The 17,196-nt window shown below is 36.7% G+C and overlaps 1 protein-coding gene across 1 annotated transcript in view; it reads right to left on the reverse strand.

Annotated features, from left to right (window-relative positions):
- Nucleotides 1-14,844, reverse strand: part of LOC146325724 (tumor necrosis factor receptor superfamily member 5-like) — a 65,452-nt gene extending 50,608 nt beyond the window's left edge. Inside the window, exons 1-7 of the mRNA XM_084721888.1 lie at nt 14,583-14,844; nt 7,812-7,905; nt 7,085-7,210; nt 5,912-6,067; nt 1,964-2,051; nt 1,703-1,878; nt 1,560-1,591 (exon numbers count right to left, since the gene is read on the reverse strand). Of these exons, the coding sequence (XP_084578014.1) occupies nt 1,560-1,591; nt 1,703-1,878; nt 1,964-2,051; nt 5,912-6,067; nt 7,085-7,210; nt 7,812-7,905; nt 14,583-14,756 (846 nt within the window). The 5' untranslated portion in view covers nt 14,757-14,844. The remainder of the gene's footprint in view (nt 1-1,559; nt 1,592-1,702; nt 1,879-1,963; nt 2,052-5,911; nt 6,068-7,084; nt 7,211-7,811; nt 7,906-14,582) is intronic.
- Between the last annotated feature and the right edge of the window lie 2,352 nt (nt 14,845-17,196).

Here is a 17,196-nt window from a genome sequence, read left to right on the forward strand (position 1 = left end):
ATATATATATATATATACACATATACATATACATACATACATACATACATACATACATACATACATATATACATATATATGTATGTATATGTATATGTATATATATATGTATATATATAAATATAAACATATCGATATCGGTAAATATTGGTTATATCGGCTATAACAGCAATATTAATATATCTGTATCGGTCAGAATTTTCAGATCGGTGCATCCCTACATAAAACCATACAAAAAACAAAACACAGCTTTACAAAAAGATAGAATAAGTATTTTTACATGTGAAAAATATGTATAATGCATAATCTCATGTACTGCTGTTTTTAATTAGTTAGCTGACCAACAGTAAAATGTGATTTTAAGTAATTTACATTAAAAAGTTGAAATGTTTCATCAAATCAAAACACTGTCTAATTAAACTCTTGGGAACTTGGAATACTCAACATGTGGTCCCACATGCTGCCTCTGTCCTGTACCTCTTTGTCCATTTGTCCCATCATGTGTCAGTTGAGGACACATTATATCTGCCATCTTTTATAGCTTTATATTCTGGTTTATGACAGTTTTAAGTCTGTCTGAAGTCCAGGGGCCTCTGCTACAAAGCACATCCAACATAAACCAGCTATCTTTAAGTGATCTAACAAAGGCAGTCAAGGATAAGCTCACATGAAGCTGGTTATCACCTCTGAGTCAAACCAGGGTTTCCCAATTTAGACATGAGCATGTTCACATAAACAGGGCGGAGCTTGCACCATCTGACCAATCAGAGCATGGAGCTCCATGGAGCATGAAGCACACCGGCATATTTTACAAATGAAGACCAGCAGTTCTGTAGAGGATGTGTTCACTTTGTCAGGCAGAGCAGAACAGGGGAGCATAATTTCTGTACACTGCATAGACAATGTCCCAGTATCCAATATGATGATAACCGGATTCTAGAGAACATTTACTCTGCAGTATCCGAAAGAACTGTCTTCATGTTTACACCTGAAGTACACTGTCCTGAGGAGAGAAGAACAATCAGTTTAAAGAGAAACATTTTGTACATCTGTAAAGAGTAAATGGACAGTATTTCTACAGTACTTTTGTAGTCCACTGACGGCTCATAGTGTTTTACAATACATGCTAACTGATGACAGAGGCTGCCATGCAAGGTGTCAAGCTGCTCATCAGATCATTAGGACTTCAGTGTCTTGCTAAAGGACACTTTGACACTCTCTCTGAAGGACCCAGGGAACAAAACAAGAACCTTCTGATTACTAGATGACTGCTGTGACTCTTGAGCCATTCTGTCCCATCAGACATCACAGTGTAGTGTCTGACAGTCCTGTTAATCAACATTACAATGAAGAATACACTGCTGTCTTACCTGCTGCTGTGGTAGACATTCCACTGCATCTGATGGTTTGTCTTTTCCTCCACTCTGATGAGTCTTTTTTTTCATACTTTGCTGAATGAATGACATAATTTCATTAATTAGAGGAAGAATCAGTCCTACTTATTATTGTATGTACAGTGAAACAGGCATAGTAACAACCCTAGAGAAAATAACACATACCTGTTCTGGATCATCTACATTTCTGTTTCTTCCTGTAATAAAACATAACCAGTGAAATACATTATAATCAATAACTTAATGATGTGACTGGAAATATTATGAAAAATATAATAGTGTTTTTATTGTCTGAATGCAAACTGTACCTTTTGGTGACCATTTTTTCTTCCACATAAATACAGCTGCTATGATGAATAAAAAAAACACAAACACAACAACAATGATGATCACAAGTCCTGTCTTGTCTGAACTTTGTTCTCCACATTCAGCATCAGTTGAAACAGTTCCTGGTTTGATCAGCTGAAGATTCAGTGATTCACATCTGGAATGACAGAGGAACATTTTTTACAGGAACTTTAGTTGGACATGATGAAGAATTCATGTGTCTGATGTGAAGCTTCACTTACTGTGTGTGTGTCTGACAGGATGTAAATGTTCCATCTGAATATGTTCCATCACTGCAGTCAGAACACTCAGTGTCTCTTGATGATGTTCCTGTACAAACACAGATGATTATTATCTAGTTCAGCATAAACATGTCACACCCATATATGTCATCAAACCTGTTACTGAAGAAGCTACACTCTTTTAATGTGGACAAAACAGTTTTCTCTTTTATTGAATCAGTTTCAACTTGTCCTGATCTGCTGGTTTGGGAATATTGAGGTCAGGACTAAAACAAAGCAGAGAGTGGTGAACACCTGCTTTGTGCCAGCTCAGTCTACGGACACCTGGGGCTTGTACTACAAAGCAGGTTCAACATTCCTACAGTACCTTAGAGTCATCTGGCTTCACTAAACCCTAACCACCATAATCTAGACTGAAAGAAACACTCCTGCAGCTGCCGTATGTAGGAAGGACAGCTGGCAAAAGGAAAAGACTGTGTGAATAATAATAATGATAAAATATTTATTCTATAGCTTGTGTTCTCTATGCTTTTCAGGATCCTCGATGACACTTTAAACGGGTTAAAATGATTAAAGAAATCACACACTAAAATATTTGTAACACACAACGTTAATCACACATTAAAAACAGTTCAAGGCATAAATTAAAAGTCTTCTCTCTCTCTCCAAAGCCTCTCATGCACTTGCAGCTGGGTGCCTGATGTGTTCAGCTGGAAAAAACACTGTGGACATAGGGCTTTAAAATATCACTGCACCACCATTAGAACAAGAGTAGATCTGATTATATCTGTGTAGTCCATTAATTTAATGTGCTACTTATGTGTATTCTCAGACAGTTTTATTAATTTATTTAATAGGGACAGTGCACAGCTACTTAACTGCACCAGACTTCCGAGAATAATTTCTGTGCTAAAAGACACTATTATATTTATTCTATTTAGTCTTATTCTTTCAGCAGCACCCAGCAGTGTCCAACTGACTGAGGGGAGAAATATGACATGTCTGTCATTTGATCTGCAGACAGATGATCAAATGTGATATATGATACATTTAGAATAACACACCAGTCAGTCAGCGCACAGAATAAAACAGACTTGGTGGAAATGAAAAAATAAATATAAAAACATAATTCAAAGTGGTCAGCAGGCTGACTTTGATATGTTTTTAAACTTCAACAACTACAAGGCTGGAGTGCTTCAATCAGTCTCTGTATATGAAATGTGTATATAAAAGCACACTGAATTAACACGTTTCCCTCCTCCCTCTCATGATCCATGCACTGTACACTAGTTCCATCCTGTTCTTGGTGATGCCCAGCGCTGTTTAATCCAGTGATTTGATTGGTCAGCAGGTGGTGCTTTTTCCTAGTTGATCTTTTACTATACAAACAACCTGATCCAGAGCAAATTAGGCGTTCAGCTTAAGTTACCATGGTGATGCACCCCAGTAATAAGTGAACCATCATTGTATTACTGGAAACCCATAGTTAATCCTGAAAGTTACCTCACTAACAACAAATCTTGCTTCATAGTACAGGCCCCTGGTCAGAAAGGCCAACTCCATCTTGGGCGATCCATCCCACCCCTCGTAAAAGAAGTTCCATCTTCTGCCCTCATGAAGTATAGACCACCTTATTGTTGCACTTTGTACATTCTACTGTTTGAACTTTTTTTGTCCATTACACTTTGTAAACTTGATATTACTTGTGATTAATACTGTTTTTGTTGTCGTCTTATACACGGAATAAAACTATAAATGCAACACTTTTGTTTTTGCTCCAGTTGAATTCAAAGATCTCCAACTTGTTTTGTGCACACAACAGGTTTATCTCTCTCTATTACTCCTAGAGTACCTGGCTGCAGACCTCCGACCTCCGCAGTTGACAGGAAACACATGACCTTAGCAGTGGAGGTTGTTCTTCTTGATGTCTTTTTCTCATGTGAATGCCACATTATGAGTTATCACTGTTTGGTTCTTAAAATTTGCAATTTAGCACACGGATAAATGTGTGCATTATGTATTTTAAAAGGCTAAATGCTTCACACAATATTTTCCACCCATCCCACTTGCATCATTAGGACACATGACTACAATTCACTGTTATTATTATTCATGAATGAAAATAAGCGATAAACAGAGGAGGGAGAGACTGATGGCTGAGTCTTGAAGGGAACCCCAGACCCTTGAACGATCTTGCAAGTCTATTAATATGTCTGTGTTCGATAACACTACATTAAAAACACACCACGATCTCAACAGTGTAAACAATGCATGGTGAAATGTCAACCGTCAGAATGGGCTATGGGATTTGCGAATTACAGTTTGAGAGCTAAGCTAAATCCAATGCTAATGTTAGCTTAGCTGTTTGTATACCAAACGGACAGGACGCTGACAGGTGTTGCGCACTTGCCTCTCTATGCCCTACCTCACGGTGACCCGCGGTCAAATATGAAGGCCCTATTCACCTGACTGAACATTGGAGCATCAGGGCAACTACAGTGGTCATGCAAAAACAACACGAAGAAGAGCGACTTCCACCACTGAGGTCATGTGATTTCTGCAGAGGTGCTCTCTTGCTCTCCTACTATTTTTATTTTATTTTTTACTTTTATTGGCGTATTCTCAAAGAATAATAAATACATTTCATGTAAACATTACAGCTTAAAGAATTGGTGAGTTTTTAAAGACATTAAATTAACTTAATATCCTTAATTTAAAATATTGTGTAAAGCTTTTAGAGTCAGTTGACTTTTAAAATATTTGATGAATAAACTGTGTATTTTTTTGAATCTATGTGCTAATTTTTTAATGTGCCAATTTTAAGAATGAAATAGTGATTACGCAGAATTCGGCCTTCCAAAAAAACGACAAGAAGAAGAACAACTTCTGCTGCTGAGGTCAACTGTCACCTGCAGCCAGGTCCTTGTCTAATTTTCTCACAAATTTGTTAAAATCTATGTTAGTGAGCACTTCACTTTTGCCAAGATAATCTATCCGCTTGACAGGTGTGACATACAGAGATGCTGACTGAGTAGATAATTGTTTTTGTCAGGAGGTCAAAGTCATGACCTGCCCTACTCTGCCTATGACTGGCTAGTACTCATATCTGTAAATTGAGGCAAAAATAAAAGTGTTTTATATTTTTATTAAGTGTAGTATACAAACCCCAATTCCAAAGTAGTTGGGTTGCTGTGACAAACATATATAAAATCAGAATACAATGATTTGCAAATCACTGTCTACCTACATTAAATCAAATGCAGTTCTAAGACAAGATATTTAATGTAAAATAAACTATCCACACATGAAGCTGCTTTAGAGACATCCTACCGTCTCCATGTATCGCATGCTCCTGTACTCTGACTTCTTGAACCAGGAGATCTTTCGCTTTGCTTGAAAGTCTTTTCTCTTTGTTTCCTCCTGATAAATCCACCATCATGCTGCCATTACTTGCTCTCCTGGTACACCTGCTTCTTAAAGGTGATGAGAGCCAACCTTCTGATTGGTTTATTGTTTGTTGGGCCTAAACTCATCCATGAATTATTCAAAGCACTTGTGCTCAGCTGATAGATCTATCCTGCTATGCGCTGCTGGTGCAAAGGACTGGACAGGACAGGACGTGTGCCCCTGGTGTAAGACTGATTTCGACTTATTGTATTTTTTTTTATCTGTTACAAGTAACAAATAAAAGTTAGCTACACCAATATATGTTTTATTCATTTTATAAATGTCAGTCTGTCAGTTGATCCTAGTTGTAATTACTCTTTAAAGTAATCATTCTATTGAGTGGACCTGAAAGCCATTACAGCAGGATTTTTACCAATACACCAACACAGGTGTGGAGAATATGAGGTATTACCCTGAATATACAAGAAACCCAGAGCTGGACAGGCATCCTCAAAAAGGCCAAGACTAGATATGTACTGTTTCATAACAGAGAAAACCTACCTGTCTGATTGATGTACTGTCCTGGTGAACAGCTTGTGTGTTTCTCTGCTTCCATACATCCGTCCTCTGCAGACTCTGTACAATAGAATCCCTCCAGTGGTTCACAAACTGTATCTGATGTTGTCGTACATGTCCTCTTTATCTTCAGACCAGAACCTGTCAACACATACGGATGTTACATATGGAGACACAAAACTCCTGCTAATAAGAAGCAGCCACTCATAATAAAAGTGATAAAGATAAAGTGAAATAGATATTTTTTTTTGGTATGTTACTGATGTAATTTAACATATGTTCCATAAATTACAAAGTTATATCAATAACTAATTATACTGTTAAATTACGTAACTAACATACTAATTTTAACTCAAACCATGATCTTTTCAGAAACCTAACCGAGTAGTTTATCTGTCTTTATTACCATTTTTGCCTTTATTTTGATAGTCTACCTAAATATTGCATATTTATCTATGCTAACTTGACCTTGGAGCCCTGTACATGCAAAAACAGATGATGGAGGAGTGCCTACTATATGTCACAGTTTGAAATGTAGGGCCACGTGTTGCACCAAAATCTTAAATTCTTTCAACACTTGTTACAGCTGGTACCTGCGCCTTGAAGAAATCACACTATATGAAGGGTTAAACACCAAGGATGCAGTGGAAACCCAAGAAAACTCTGATATTCCTTTTTGAAATGAAACTCAGTAACCTTGGTGGGAACAGCTGGTTTTATAAAGAGTACGGTCTAGACCTGCTCTATTTGAAAAGTACCCCAAGATAATTTTGTTATGATTTGGCGTTACAATAATACAAATAAAAATTGAATTGAACTGAATTGAACTGAAATGTGCGTACATACATTGTAATAGCTGGTTGCAGGTATTTCGAATTTGAGCATTGTGACTGCTTTTGTGTGCAACTGTTATGTTACATTTCTTTATTATATTTGTACTTTTTTTTCTTATTAGTTATTAATTAGTTTACTTTTTGGGGTGCCAGCCAGATAATAACCTGACAAAACCTTGAAAATAAACATCCATTTACATCAAGAGAAAACACACCACTTTGCTTCTTCAAAAGTAAATAATGTATTAACTCAAATACAAGGTTCCCTATGTAACCAGTCCTCCATTCATCTTCTGCTGTTTTAATAATATTGCCAGAAATCTACCTGCATCACAGGTGGTGCACCTAAAGCACAGTGTTCGTGCAGTAGGGCAAGGCATAAAGGTTCCCTCAGTGCAGGACAGGCACAATGAGTTTCTGAAGAATGTGCAATCTGCTTCAACTCGTTTTCCTGTTATAAACAAAACAAACAAGTTTAATTTCATGCCATATAATGTTATGTAATGTAACAGTTTTAAATAAAGTACACAAAAACTGAATAGTTACCAGAGAACAAATGAGGAACTAACTGTTAGTTAACCATTAGTTAATGAGTAATACTACTCAGTAATTTGTATGACTTTACTTCACCAAAAGAATAAGAATAAGAAAATATAATAAAAGAATAAGAAATCATTAGTCAATGATGAAATAATGAAGGATTATGTAGTAACTCCTTAACAACTCAATATAACCTCTTTACATTAGGGGACACAAATAGAGCAAGTAATATTTAAGTGATTAGGGGTTAACGAGTTGCTGCTAGTTTTGTGACATTCACCAGCAGGTTCAGTGTTAATAAAGAAAGTGATTAGTGTGATCAAGTCAGAGATATTCATGAAATCTTATGCAATTATTTATTGAAATAGGATCTCCCATTTTGTTCTCTAGTAACTCATCATTATTTACTACATTAGTCTCATGCAAAAGTTTGGTTGACGCCTGACAGTAAACCAAAATCCGTATGTAATTACCAAAGTGAAATATTCCATCAATATTCAATTGGATCTTACCAGCAGGACACAGAGGACAGCATTCATTGTCTATCTGATACTCTGACTGATGACATGGTTCGGTTTGTCCTCTGAAGACATTCATCACAAGAATCTGTGAAAAGGAAGAAAGATTTTTTTTTTATCTGACCAGCACAGGTGAGTTATTACATCAAGTAACATGTGAGTCAACAAGGTCACATTTGTGTTACTTATGAGTGATGTTCATTGAACGTGTTAATTTATTTATCAGTTTGCAATCAATGAACATGAACGTGAATCTTGAGTGTGCGCAACAGCCCTCACATCATCAGCTGATACAAACAGTGAATATGGACAGAAATGTGGAGGTGATATAAAAACTTTGGTTGATCATGTATACATGATGTGTATGAGCTACACTGCAGACTGGAGTTTGTATTTCAGTGAGAAAAGGACAGATAGATCCACATCATATTTGCTCTTCTCCTCTGTCTCGTCTCCCTCTTCATTTCCCTACAGTTATTATGCATTATGCTGCATTTAATTTGAAGTGGAAAGTCATAATTTCAACTTGCCAGTTAAAAATGTGAAGTTTGCTGTCTACTGTAGTGTAAAACGTTTTCAAATTGTTGTAAATTGTTGGTGATAACTAAGGTCATAAGTAATCCTAGCCATTCAATATTAATTTTTTAATACAAAACATTACTGAATATTGTGCATGATTTAGTAAGATACCATATACCCTTTTAGACTCCAGTGTAGATAGGACGATGACGACAACAACAAGAACAACATAAGATATGACTGTGAACTAGTTTATTTTTGGGACTGTGAACTTTTTGTATGGGACTGTGTTTTTTGTATTAATTTGAATGGACAGGACCAGGGCTGGACTGGGACCAAAAAATGGCCCTGGCATTTTTGGCTATGGCGGCCCACCATGATTATTTATACGATATGCGAACCAGGGACGAGGATCAAACCAGCAAGGACGAGGTGCACAAAACTCTATAGGCTAATATTATTATGCATGTCTTAAGTCTGACTGAATAAAATGAGTCCTGTAATAATTTCCTGTGTTGAGCATTTGCACACTTTGAGCCTACAATTTCCCCAGATACTCTTTAGTGAAGATGTGTCTCTAATCATTTTTAATAATTTTTAAATTGTATTAATTTTTTTTTTTTTTATTAAATAAATTTAATTAATTTTTTCTTTTTCTTACTTTTTTACGTTTTCTGTTTTAATTCATTAATTTTTATTATTATTATTATTATTATTATTACACACATCCTAAAACATTTTCATTGTTAATTCCACGATGTTAATTCCATCATTTCTGTGTCAGTCCAGTGTCTTTCTGACTGCGTGTTAGCTTACGTGTGTAGGGTACCCCCCCTAACACACACACACACACACACACACACACACACACACACACACACACACACACACACACACACAGCCCTCAGCCCTCCCTACGTGAAACGTCCGTCTTCATTCTGCCAACATTTCGGCTACGTCTTACTGGGCTGACACTAGCTATTCTGACCTCCTCGTGTCTCTCTCCTCCTCCGAATCCTCCGAATCCCCCTGAATAGCTAATTCTCCTTCCTTCTCTGGCCCTGCACCCGCTGCCGCAGTCAAACTTGTGGTGGCAATAGCAAACATATCAGTAAGTTTGGCACATTTTGCTGCGTCCACTTGTAGGCTTTTTAGCCTTTTTTCTCGTAGCTTTTCTGTGCCCCCCTTGCACTTTTGTGGTTTATCCATTTCCACTCACTTCTCTCGAACTCCAGTCAGCTCAAACGGCAAAAATATGCAAAGGAACAGTCAATAACAAAGTCTAACAAATTAAAGTCAAAAGACGAAAAGAAGTCAAAGGTGGCGATTGCCGACTGCGGTCAAGCCAGCCGTCTCTCCTTATTGCGAAGTCAAGCCAGCCGCTCCAACATTTCAAGTGCTCCCGTATTGCAGACTTTATGGTAAATTCACGGTCGCGGTTGAGAAAGCTAGCGCTAGGATGCTACGGCGTGGACCAACTTCCGGTTTACATAATAAAATGTGGGTTTTATGTATAAGGCAGTAAAAAGAGACGTGTCAGTGTGATCCTGCACAGATTTTGAATCATTGTGTCATATAACCTAGGGGATATAGTATTATGACCCTGCACTGATTTGGGGCCTTTAGGTCACATGACCTGGATGCTATTGAGCTAAATTGCTAATATTTACATTTAAAAAATTATTAAAAATAAGACAAATGTTACAATGGAATAAAAAGAGGTGTATCTCAACCAGCCCGTGTAGTACTATGACCCTGCACTGGTTTGGGGCATTTAGGTCACATGACCTGGAAGCTATAGAGCTAAAATGCTAATATTTACATTTAAAAAATGATTAAAAATAACAGAAATGTTAAAATGGAATAAAAAGAGGTGTATCTCAACCAGCCAGTGTAGTACTATGACCCTGCACTGGTTTGGGGCATTTAGGTCACATGACCTAGAAGCTATTGAGCTAAAATGCTAATATTTACATTTAAAAAATGATTAAAAATAACAGAAATGTTAAAATGGAATAAAAAGAGGTGTATCTCAACCAGCCAGTGTAGTACTATGACCCTGCACTGATTTGGGGCCTTTAGGTCACATGACCTAGAAGCTATTGAGCTAAAATGCTAATATTTACAGTAAAAAAAATATTAAAAATAAGACAAATGTTAAAATGAAATAAAAAGAGGCGTATCTCAACCAGCCAGTGAAGTACTATGGATCTGCACTGATTTGGGGCATTTAGGTCAAATGACCTGGAAGCTATTGAGCTAAAATGCTAATATTTACAGTAAAAAATTAATTAAAAATATCATGAGTGTTAAAATGGAATAAAAAGAGGTGTATCTCAACCAGCCCGTGTAGTACTATGACCCTGCACTGATTTGGAGCCTTTAGGTCACATGACCTGGAAGCTATTGAGCTAAATTGCTAATATTTACAGTAAAGAATTTATTAAAAATGAGACAAATGTTACAGTGGAATAAAAAGAGGTGTATCTCAACCAGCCAGTGTAGTACTATGGATCTGCACTGATCTGGAGCATTTAGGTCACATGACCTGGATGCTATTGAGCTAAAATGCTAATATTTACATCTAAAAAATTATTAAAAATAACAGAAATGTTAAAATGGAATAAAAAGAGGTGTATCTCAACCAGCCAGTGTAGTACTATGGATCTGCACTGATCTGGGGCATTTAGGTCACATGACCTGGATGCTATTGAGCTAAAATGCTAATATTTACAGTAAAAAATTAATTAAAAATATCATGAGTGTTAAAATGCAATGAAAAGAGGTGTATCTCAACCAGCCCGTGTAGTACTATGACCCTGCACTAATTTGGAGCCTTTAGGTCACATGACCTAGAAGCTATTGAGCTAAAATGCTAATATTTACATTTAAAAAATTAATTAAAAATAAGACAAATGTTAAAATGAAATAAAAAGAGGTGTATGACCTAATATTTACAGTAAAAAAATTAATTAAAAATATCAGGACTGGTAAAATGGAATAAAAAGAGGTGTATCTCAACCAGCCAGTGTAGTACTATGGTTCTGCACTGATTTTGGGCCTTTAGGTCACATGACCTAGAAGCTATTGCACTAAAATGCTAATATTTACAGTAAAAAAATTATTAAAAACAACAGGACTGGAAAAATGGAATATAAAGAGGTGTATCTCAACCAGCCCGTGTAGTACTATGACCCTGCACTGATTTGGAGCCTTTAGGTCACATGACCTGGAAGCTATTGAGCTAAAATGCTAATATTTACAGTAAAAAAATTAATTAAAAATAACAGAAATGTTAAAATGGAATAAAAAGAGGTGTATCTCAACCAGCCAGTGTAGTACTATGACCCTGCACTGATTTGGGGCCTTTAGGTCACATGACCTAGAAGCTATTGAGCTAAAATGCTAATATTTACAGTAAAAAAAATATTAAAAATAAGACAAATGTTAAAATGAAATAAAAAGAGGCGTATCTCAACCAGCCAGTGTAGTACTATGGATCTGCACTGATTTGGGGCATTTAGGTCAAATGACCTGGAAGCTATTGAGCTAAAATGCTAATATTTACAGTAAAAAAATTATTAAAAATAAGAAAAATGTTAAAATGAAATAAAAAGAGGTGTATCTCAACCAGCCAGTGTAGTACTATGGACCCTGCACTGATTTGGGGCATTTAGGTCACATGACCTAGAAGCTATTGAGCTAAAATGCTAATATTTACATTTAAAAAATTAATTAAAAACAACAGAAATGTTAAAATGGAATAAAAAGAGGTGTATCTCAACCAGCCAGTGTAGTACTACGGATCTGCACTGATTTGGGGCCTTTAGGTCACATGACCTGGAAGCTATTGAGCTAAATTTGCTAATATTTACAGTAAAAAAATTATTAAAAATAAGACCAATGTTAAAATGAAATAAAAAGAGGTGTATCTCAACCAGCCCGTGTAGTACAATGGTTCTGCAGTGATTTTGAGTCATTAGGTCACATGACCTGGAAGCTATTGAGCTAAAATGCTAATATTTACACTAAAAAAAATTATTAAAAATAAGACAAATGTTAAAATGAAATAAAAAGAGGCGTATCTCAACCAGCCAGTGTAGTACTAAATGCCCCAAACCAGTGCAGGGTCATAGTACTACACTGGTTGGTTGAGATACACCTCTTTTTATTCCATTTTACCAGTCCTGATATTTTTTAAGAATTTTTTAAATGTAAATATTAGCATTTTAGCTCAATAGCTTCTAGGTCATGTGACCTAAATGCCCCAAATCAGTGCAGGGTCATAGTACTACACTGGCTGGTTGAGATACACCTCTTTTCATTCCATTGTAACATTTGTCTCATTTTTAATAATTTTTTTACTGTAAATATTAGCAATTTAGCTCAATAGCATCCAGGTCATGTGACCTAAAAGCCCCAAATCAGTGCAGAGTCATAATACTATATCCCCTAGGTTATATGACACAATGATTCAAAATCTGTGCAGGATCACGCTGACACGTCTCTTCTTACTGCCTTATACATAAAAACCCACATTTTATTATGAAAACCGGAAGTTGGTCCACGCCTTAGCATCCTAGCGCTAGCTTTCTCAACCGCGACCGTGAGTTTACCATAAAGTCTACAATACGGGAGCTCTTGATAATGTCGGAGCGGCTGGCTTGACTTCGCAATAAGGAGAGACGGCTGGCTTGACCGCAGTGATTGCCGTGGCAGAAAAAAACAGATTCATCAGCTGTTTGCGGACTTGAAAGATGCGCGGTCTCTTTTTTTTATATGTGTAATTACCCACCAGAAATGGGCCCACAATTTATGACTGAAATAATTGAAATTTTATTGACAAAATGTAAAGGAATTACAGCAATGGGAGGAGCCTTGAATCTTATTAAATCCTAGACTGGACTCCTTAAATAAGCACACAGAGCAGACAAAGCATCATCAATTGTAAGGGGTGGGTGGCGGGGGGGGTGGGGGGGATAGTCTCAGAGCTTGGATTAGTAGATATATGGAGGATGTTGAATCCAACTAGAAAAGCATATACTTATTATTCAAGTAACCAACCTACAGCAGATTGGATTATTTTTTTATGTTCCAAAAAATGTAGAGTTGGTTGAAACATGCTTAATAGGCACAAGGGACTTATCTGACCATGCAATAAATATACATCTTAACATCAATAATTCAAACATTATATTTAATTATGTTATATTTTCCCCCCCTCATTTTCTGTAAACTTTGCTTCAGAAATGAAAGGGTTACTGTCCTGAAAACAACAAAATACAGTTATCCAATCAGATTTTTTGTTGTTGTCTCCAGGCAGAGAAAGGTTAGAGCGATTGTAATCTGATTATGTCTTTTTTAATCTGCAACTGTAATGGAATACAGTTACCTTTCTTTGTATTCAGATTACACAATCCTATTACATGTAATGTTGCTCCTCAAACCTGCCTACAACACCAGAAGGAAACCCTGAAGAAACCCTAAGATATCAATAATTCAAATACTATATTTAAATATTTTATATTTGATTTGGCTATTGTCTTCTAATTCTAATTTCTACCTCATTTTCTGCAAACTTTGCTTCAGAAATGAAAGTGTTACTGTCCTGAAAACGTAAGAGTAAATGGCATTGATCAACTGTTTAATACAAGTTTAAATACAGAAAAACTTTAGAAAAAACATGAGTTATTCTGCTGTCATTGTGTGGTGTTTGCTGTCCTTTACTGGGTGTATGATACACAATACAAACACACATCACAAGCTGCCTGCTGCCTGCCATTTATCCCAGCAACGTCTTTTTCCATTTTACTACATTTGTGGTGTTTGTGGCTCAGTTTAGGCTGAACTGAAGTCCCAGCTCTAATAGTCACAGTTCACCACTGTTACAACACTACAACATTTTCCCAAAAATAAAAAATGAACGTTTCAACATTTCAAAGCCACTTTGAAATAAGCATAGACGTATTTTCACACTTTATTTTTAACACAATCCCCACACCCGGCATCCGACCACTAAAAGGAACTTTCCCATAGTTAACACTTTGTCACCAGTGCTCTATTTGAAAACAGCATCATCTCAGCTTTTATTCTCATCCAGCCTGCTCTCTACACAAGTTAAAGACAGACAGCTGAAGTGTTGAATGTGAAATGTTTGCAGATGTTTGTCAGAGAGAATCAGAGGGAAAAAAGCTTTACAAAGAAATAAATAAAAATACAGTTTTGCTATACAACAAGTTACTTTACCAGCATTGATGCAGCTGTCACAGGTTTTCTTCTGAACATGACTGTATTTGTCTGGATCACAGTTTTCACAGGCTGAAGGGTGATCTCACTGAGATCTGAAGGTCTGAAGTAAAATGTTAACTCCATGCGAGGACGACATCTGGAAACTAGAAGAAAACAGATCCATGTAGACATTACACTGACGGCTGAACAAACTGTTGTCAGCTTTCTGCTCTAACACAACGTCTCACATGTCATATAAATGAGGAACGTGGTTTACACACATAGATAGGTGTTAGTGGAACTTTTGCTGAGGCTGGAACTTCCGTTTTTCACTTTCAACATGATACAGAATGACTCCTGTGCTCAAAGTTCACATGCAGTTTATCTGGCATGTGACCAGGAAATCATGGTCATGGTCCATCATAAATGATAATATTAATAAAATCACTTCAATATGACAAGGAGGAGCCAAGGTGGGAGGAGAGGAGGTTCTCAGAGGAACCTCAGACTTGTATCCTACCAGTCTGTTAGTCTAACCCTCACTGTGAATCTGTCACTCACTGCTGCAGATTAAACCAGGAGTCAAAAGGTCTCCAGCCTTTTGACCCCTTACAAAAAATCATTGTCTTCTTAAATCTCCTTGTCATCTTTCTGCTGTCTGAGTTTTTCACTGTTCCACCAAAAAGACATTTCTCCTTCAAACTTGTTTACATTACAAAACCTGCACGTTGGACAAAAGGTCAAATTCCCCAACATCACAAAAAACAAAACAAATATCTCAGAAAAGCCAATTATTAAAGTCCAAAATACCCAACCCTTATTTTGAGAACCACTGAACTAAACTATCAAACAGTGTATAAAATGGTTCAAACTGGCTAAATCTCAACCAGCTACAACAAAATAACAATCTAATAAAGTCGTCATTGATCAGTCACAGGAACTTTTACATTTCAGACAAATCATTTAATTCAACCAAACCAGAGTTGGTTACTGTTGGAAGAGTGGACAGACTTACAAAGATGGTTTAGATGAGTTTTACATTTTTCATATCAAATTTGAAGTGTGTTTTATGAGGATTTAATGCACCAATTAAGCTAACTTTTTTTTTTTTACAAAGGAAAATAGGTGTGAGAGTATTTAATTTTTTGACACTTTGTGAGTTTGTTTATTGGGAAGGCATTCAACAAATGGTCATGGTGAAGACGACCTGCTGAAGTTCAGACAGAGCATCAGAACGGGGAATAAAAGTGAAATGTATCCCTAATTTTGAAACGAGCGTTTGTTCCTTTGTTTCAGATCAACTGAATCAAACAATGAGGAGAAACAAGGTGGAGAAACTACAGTTTACAGCAGTCCTTGTGCTTTTTGGCTCCAAAACAAAGTACTGAGAATAATGAGACACAAAGAGCTTTAAATCCAGACAAAGTCACACTGTGTTGCTCTGCATTTGTTCATTTGTCAGATTTGGTTTCCTCTGTATTTGTGTAACCAGTCCTGTGTGGATATCAGTCAGTTTTCCACAAAGGTTTTAATAATATGGCCACAGACCTACCTGCATCACAGCTTGTGCAGTAATAACACTGTTTAATTCCAGTTGGCCAAGACATGAAGGTTCCCTCAGTGCAGAACAGACAGGAAGTAGATCAGAACTCTGTGCAGTCTGTTTTAACTTCACTTCCTGTTCAAAAGAAAATGACTACTGATCTACACATGTTGATTCTGGTAAGTTTGGTAAGTTTGGTTGACACCAGGCAGTAAAACTAAACAACCTATATGTAACTACCAAAGTTAAATACCACATCAATATCCACTTGGATCTTACCAGCAGGACACACAGGACAGCATTCAGTCCCTGTCCAATACTGTGATAGATGACATGTTTTCATATGTCCTCTGAGGACATTCATCACTAGAATCTGTGAGTCACATGAGAGTCAACAAGGCCGTGTTTGTATAATTTGACAGTCACTGGAGTCATAAGAGTGAAGACATTGTATGGAGCAGCATGAGGTGAAATCTCAACAACATTCCTGTGATGTGTCCTCATGTCAGGGTTGTTGACAGGTGAGTCTGTTTCTGTTTCCCATATTCACACAACATACACACAAAAGTGTGTAAACTACACTGCAGACTAGAATGTGTTACAGTGAGAGAAGGGCAGACATAATATCTGCTCTTCTCCTCTGTCTCATCTTCTTCTTCATCTCCCTGCAGGTCTCATGCATTATGGTGCATTCAATTTAAAGTGGAATGTTGTAATTTTGACTTGCCAGTTGAAAATTTGAAGTTTGCTGTCTGCTGTAGTGTAAAACATTCTCAGATTGTTGTAAATTGTTGTTAATAACTGAAGATAAAAGTAATCCTGGCCATTCAATATTCAGTGAGAGAGGATCATAAAAAATCAAAATAACAAATGATCTTTTCAGCATTGTTGCAGCTGTCAGAGGTTTTCTTCAAAACATCATTTTATTCAAAACAAAAAACAGATCCATGTAGAGATTACACTGACTGCAGAGCAAACTGTTGTCAGTTTTCTGCAGTGAACAGACAGTCTGGTACATGATGTGGAAACCTGTAAAACAATCTGGCCATCGTGTTTTTTTATTGACTGTGACAATAAATGGATTTTACT

The sequence above is a fragment of the Lutjanus erythropterus genome, chromosome 6 (assembly GCF_056507025.1).
Source record: "Lutjanus erythropterus isolate fLutEry1 chromosome 6, fLutEry1.hap2, whole genome shotgun sequence".
Classification (NCBI taxonomy): Eukaryota; Metazoa; Chordata; class Actinopteri; order Lutjaniformes; family Lutjanidae; genus Lutjanus; species Lutjanus erythropterus.